Raw genomic sequence first — 6,662 nt, 5'->3', positions numbered from 1 at the left:
AGGATGCTGGACCCTTGATGGACCCTTGGTCTGACCCAGTATGGCACTTTCTTATGTTCTTATGTTGTTATGTCCCCTTGGTAATTACCCCACAGTCAGCAGGACAATTATATGCAGACCTTTGCACCCTGTTTTGCATATATTATTCCTCACATAAATGTACTAAGGAAATTTAACACATTCTGGGGCAAAATATATATTCAGCAATGTACTCTTGAGATCTAGAACCTAACAACACATCTCTCTCTTCCTACATAATTACCCATTTCAATCCAGAAACTTTCAATCACGCTCGAGCAAATGATATCCTCACATGGCACCGAGTTCCATTTCAAATCTTGGAAGATTTGAGAGTTAACCTGAGGTTCATATTGGAAGGATCAACTTGGGGATCCACTGGCCAACCTTATGGGCTTATTTCACACATGGATGAACTTTGTCTAGCACGAGGGAGTTGATGTTCTTGATCTTAGGAGGGTGTAGACAGTAGTAAGACATCTCCAGTTCCATGTAATCTATGTAATAATAATCACATCAAATAGTGACCCAGCTGTTGGTGGATTGAAAAAAGCTGAACTTGATAGACCAACATACACTTTTAGCATTGAGGTCCATGTAAGTTTGTCTTAGGGGACAATATATTTAATCCCTTCAGTACAAGTTCTCAAGGACTGAGCTGTGTGTCCAATATGGTCACCTATTTCTCTTCTTCCCTTTCCTCTCCTCTCAGAATCCAATGGAAGTGAAAAATGGCACCTTACTGACGGAATTCATCATTCTGGGATTTCCTGAATTCCCAGACCTTCAAATCCCCCTTTTTGTTCTCTTTTTGCTGATTTACCTGATTATTCTCTTGGGTAACTTCATTATTATAGCCCTGACATGCCTGGATCCTCACTTGCTTGCTCCCATGTACTTTTTCCTCTGTAACTTGTCCTTCCTTGATATCTCTTACACCTCACTGACTCTCCCCAAACTACTGGATATCCTACAAAGGAAAAGTCAGAATATTTCTGTAAATGGCTGTCTTACACAGATATATTTTTTCGTAACATTGGTATGTATAGAAATTCTATTGCTTACGGTCATGGCTTATGACCGCTACATCGCAGTCTGTCACCCCCTGCGCTATGCTGTGATTATGAATCAGAGGCTCTGTGTTCTCATGTCCACAGGGACCTGGATCTTGGGGTTTCTGGAACCAGTGACACACACTGTGCTTTTCTCTCGTCTCTCTTATTGTGGATCCAATGAGATTAACCATTTCTTCTGTGACCCCTCAGCACTGCTCACACTCTCTTGCACCAGCACTTCTGCCATTGAATATACCACTTACATTTTTGGTGCATTTGTAGACCTGCCATGCTTTGTTTTTACCCTGACATCTTACGTCTACATCATCTCCACCATCCTGAAGATCCGTTCAACAGAGGGGAGACACAAAGCTTTCTCCACCTGCTCCACCCACCTCACAGTCGTTATTCTCTTCTATGGGACTTTGCTCTGTTTGTATATGAGACCAACATCCATGCAGTCAGTGGATCAGAACAAGCTCTTTGCTCTGCTCTATAATGTTTTAATTCCTCTGTTTAACCCCATAATTTATAGCCTGAAAAACAGAGAGGTCAAAGAAGCCCTAAAAAGATTTTTTGGCAGAAAGCCTTTTCCTTAGAAAAACATTTCTCATGTTAGCAAAGGTTAAATGATGTCTGACAGGGATAAGCTGAAATGTTGCCAGTACAACCTGATTTCTTTTCCAAGTTTTGTTGTTCCCTAGGGAGGGTAGTTTTATAATTTTGGGGTAAAGTCTGTACATACATATCTCTTGTACATGCAGAGTTTACCCCCTAACTTTCAAAGCAAACCTATGTTCCTAAGTTTGAATACACACAGAACCTCTCCCACTATAATGAATACCTACTCTGTTAATGGGGGAATCCTTTGCAGGTAAACTTACATGCAAGCTTTGTTTCAGTAAAAATGTACTGTATATATTCAAAGGGAATATGCATGGAAAATTATTATATATGCATGTAAGCAGCCTGTGTTTGCATGCATGCATGCTATTTTAGAAACATTGAAAGTACATGCAGTGTAGGGTTAGGTCACATGGTACACGTGGATGTTGCTGTTTTATAAGAGATGTTTGCGAATACATTATCCAACTTATTTGCACATTGTTACACCTGCTAATTGAGAAGCCTAAAGCAGGAGTTACATGAAGCTGAGCAGAACATGTATCATGTTAAATTAAACAATTACAGAGAAAGTACAGATCGGCTTAAATGTAAATGGTAATTGGATCAGATCTCTGCTGCAGCCTCATGACCATAAGAACTGTTTGACGTTGTATGGACACTTGAAAGCCCCAATCAAAAATCATATAGTCCACATGAAGGAATCGAGTGAGAAAGTTGTGGTATTCTTTTCTCAAAAAACAGTTGACATAGTTAAGTCATTGGAGGATTTGCCTCAAATAGATCCAGAAAATTCACAAAAGGTTTCAGTATCGTGGACAGAGTTTATCCCAGTGGCACAATCAGAAGTGTCCGCTCTATTACGTAAACAAAAGGGTAACTTCTGTAAATTAAATTATTGCTCCTCCGCTACTATAAAATGTACACACACACACACACATACACACACACACATATTTGATGGGATTCCTATAGTAATCAGAGATCAAGATAGAAATGTAGGCATTTTCATAGACTCGTCATTATCTGTTCGATCACATTTCAAGGTATTGGTTCAAACTGCGTCTTTTACATAATGTAAAGAATTTATTAAATTCTTCAGATTTTCGATTGGTGACACAATCATTAATTTTATCATCTTTAGATTATTGTAATGTTCTGTTCTTGGGTCTGCCAAAATCACAATTAAAAACTCTCCAATTGATCTTGAACTCTACTGCTCGTCTAATATCAGGCGTGAAGATAAATGAATAGATTCATCCTGTTCTAGCTTCTTTACATTGGCTGCCTATAAAGTGGTGAATAATGTTTAAAGCACAGCAGAATCTGGTCCCTCCATGTCTTTCAGAGGGCAGTCCGGGTGTATCAGCCTAGCCGATACTTCACTCAGCGAGTAGAAATCTTAGAGAAGTTCCTACTATAAAAGTGGCTCGACTAACAGAATCTAGAAATCAGCTGTTTAAGGTGGCAGGGCCTTCTTTATCTACCTGTGGATATTAGGGAAGATCAAGATTTAATACGTTTTAGAAAAATGTTGAAAAGCACATTTCAATATTTTAGCTTTTGGAAATTAACTATTTTTTATTTATTTAATTTCTAACATGTTTTAAATGTGATGTCTTGTCTATTTTAAATGTTATGTTTGAATTTAAACCGATATGATTTGTATTTTCTCTACATGAATGTCGGTATATAAAAGTTCAAAATAAATAAATAATAAATAAATTAGTTTTGTATAGATGTGTTTGTTAATTTAAAGGTTGTGTATGTAACTATGTAATCTAACAAGAGTTTTAGATTGCTGGAATATAGACACAGTTAAATACATAAATACATAAATAAATAAATATGAACAAGTGAAATTGGACTTGTCTGATATTTTTGGGTGGGAGGTCTGCATGAACTGGAGGGAGTTCAGAGTGAGGAACTAAAGGGTCTAGGAGAACTGGAGATGGACTGGGTGAACTGGCAGAGGTATCATCAAACTAGTGATTTCAAGTACTCACCCTTATTTTAAAATATACCTGCCTCCACATATAAATAAGGATTTTATGCATAAATGTCATATTTTTTGTATGCACAAAAAAAATATAACATAGAAACAGAAGTGACGACAGAAAAGGACAAAATGGTCCATCCTATCTGCCCAGCAAGCTTATGGTAGCATCTGCCATGCCATACAGGAGACCCCCATACTTATCAGTTTCCCAGACCAGCAAAGTCAGAGCCCTTGTTGGTTGTAGTCTAGTACATTCCACTTTACCTCTTACCATTGAAGCGGAGAGCAATGTTGGAATTGCATCAAAGTATCAAGCTTATTGGTTAAGGGTAATAAAAGCCGCATCAGCAAGTTACCCCCATGCTTATTTGTTTTCCCAGACTGTAAAAGTCAGGGTCCTTGTTGGTTGCTATCTGAATCTAATTCCCCTTTTCCTCTTTCTCCCCTGCCATTGAAGCAGAGAGAAATAATGGAGTTGTATCAATGGTATGAAGGCTTATTGGTTAAGAGTAGTAACCACCACCCCAGTAAGTTACCCCCATGCACTCTCTTCCTCATTTCCATCCCCTAGCCTTTACGGATCCACAGTGTTTATCCCATGCCCCTTTAAAATCTTTCATTGATTTTGTATTCACCACCTCCTCTGGAAGGGCATTCCAGGCATCCACCACTCTCTCCATGAAGAAATATTTCCTGATGTTGGTTCTGAGTTGTCCTCCTTAGAGTTTCATTACATGACCCCTAGTTCTATTGATTTCTTTCCAATGGAAAAGGTTTGACCGTTGTGTATCATTAAAACCTTTCACGTATCTGATGGTCTGTACCATATCTCCCCTGCATCTCCTCTCTTCCAGGGTGTACATATTTACATTTATTTATTTATTTAACATATTTCTGTACCGGTCTTCATGAAGGGATTCATATCAGACCGGTTTACATTGAACTTAGGGGTTTAACTAGTTAACCAAACAAGAGAGCCGAAGCAGAGTTACATATAACAAGGGGGATGAACTTGGGGGCTAAAGTAGCCAAGAAGTAGCCAGAAAGCAATTAACTCAAAGAGAATAACCCGTGAAGGGTACTGGGATTAGTAAACGTCCCATCCCTTGGGCTGAGTCTGAAGTGAACATTTTTGAGTTAAGGGAAGGCTTGGAGGAAGAGCCAAGTATTAAGTTTTCTTCGGAAAGTAAGAAGGCATGGTTCCAGTCTTATTATATACTTCAACCTTTCCTCATAAGTCATTTGATGGAGACCCCCACCATTTTAGTTGCCCTTCTCTGGACTGCCTCCATCTTGTCTCTGTCCCTTTTGAGATAAAAGCTCCAGAACTGAAAACAATACTCCAGGTGAGGCCTCACCAAGGACCTGTACAAGGGCATTATCACCTCCTTTTTCTTACTGGTTATTCCTCTCTCTCTATGGAGCCCAGCATTCCTCTGGCTTTATCTATCACCTTGTCACATTGTTTGCCATCTTTAGATCTCCAGACACTATTACCCTAAGGTCCCTCTCTTGCTCCATTCACAACAGCCCTTCACCCCCTATCACGTACAGCTGTTTTGGATTACCACATCCCAGATGCATGACTCTGCACTTCTTGGCATTGAATCCCAGCTACTAAATCTTTGACCACTGTTCAAGTTTCCTTAAATCACGTCTCATTCTCTTAAATTGTGTCCACACTGTTGCAGATCTGAGCATCAACCACAAATAAACAAACTTTACCTTCTATCCCTTCCACAATGTCACTCACAAAGATGTTGAACAGAACCGGTCCCAACACTAATCCTTATGACATTCTCTTTTAAGAGTAGGTTCTATTTGCCATTACTCGCTGTCTTCTAGCCATCAACCAGTTTGTAATCCATGCCACCACCTTGGTGCTTAATACCAAGCTTCTCATTTATCCACAAGCCTTCTATGCAGGACCATATCAAAAGCTTTGCTGAAATCCAAGTAGATCACTTTGAGTGCTTTTCTTGATCAAATTCTTTAGTCACCCAATAAAAGAAATCAAATGGATTTGTCTGACAGGACCTTCCCCTAGTGAATCCATGCTGCCTCAGGTTGAGGAACCCACCAGATTGTAAATAGCTCACTATCCTTTCCTTCAGCAGAGTCTCCATTGATTTTCTCACCACTGAGATGAGGCTAACCAGCCTGTAGTTTCCAGCCTCCTCTCTGCTTCCACTCTTATGAAGCGGGACCACCACCGCTCTCCTCCAATCTCTCGGCACCGCTCCCGTTTCCAGGGATCTATTGAACAGGTCACTCAGCAGACCCATCAGCACATCTCTGAGCTCCCTCAGTATCCTGGGATAAGAACATAAGATATGCAATACTGGGTCAGACCAAGGGTCACTATTGCCAAGCGGCCCCACATTGTTACCTCTGTCACCAAATTAGATCTAAAACTGCTCCCTCTCTCTCTATGAGCATTTGTGGTCATAGCTTTCCGGCTGCTCTTCCTAGTCACCTTTTCTGTTTTTTTGAACTGATTGATTTTGTTACTTTGTCTTTCCACTTCCTGTATTGCTTGGGAGTGATATTCCAATTTCACTGGCCACCTCCTCCCACCCACACTCCCTAGTTTAAATGCCTGATAATATAGGATCTGAATTTTTCACTTAGCATCCTCTTTCCTGCCACAGACACATGTAGGTCATCCTTACCATATAATCTTTTATTGCTCCATACGCGGCCTCAGCTTCCAATGGCATAACCATTCCTTTCCCTTTCCATGAGCTGGTAGCACTTCTGAAAAGGCAATAGTCTTTACCATGTGTCTAATCTTCTCCCCTAGATTTTGGAAATCTTTCTGTACCTTGTGGACACCGTTTATAGTGAGGTCATTGGTTCCCAGGTGGATGATAACATTGATATCAATTTTCTTACTTTCTTCTAGAATTGCATTCACCACCTGGCTTGCATTTCTATTAGTTGAGCATCTTGGAATTCATTTAACC

The 6,662-nt window shown here is 39.9% G+C and overlaps 1 protein-coding gene across 1 annotated transcript; it reads left to right on the top strand.

Moving 5' to 3' along the window:
• Positions 1-736: 736 nt before the first annotated feature.
• Positions 737-1,672, top strand: LOC115078429 (olfactory receptor 5V1-like). The gene has a single exon (XM_029581344.1). It carries the CDS (start codon positions 737-739, stop codon positions 1,670-1,672), a length of 936 nt encoding a protein of 311 aa, XP_029437204.1.
• The last annotated feature ends 4,990 nt before the right edge of the window (positions 1,673-6,662 follow it).

Source organism: Rhinatrema bivittatum, chromosome 16 (assembly GCF_901001135.1).
Source record: "Rhinatrema bivittatum chromosome 16, aRhiBiv1.1, whole genome shotgun sequence".
Taxonomy (NCBI): Eukaryota; Metazoa; Chordata; class Amphibia; order Gymnophiona; family Rhinatrematidae; genus Rhinatrema; species Rhinatrema bivittatum.
Note: the sequence above shows the minus strand (reverse complement) of the source record. Positions and strands in the feature narration are given on the sequence as shown.

Coding starts and splice junctions, on each gene's coding strand:
- LOC115078429 (XM_029581344.1), top strand. CDS start 737: ATGGAAGTGAAAAATGGCACCTTACTGACGGAATTCATCATTCTGGGA.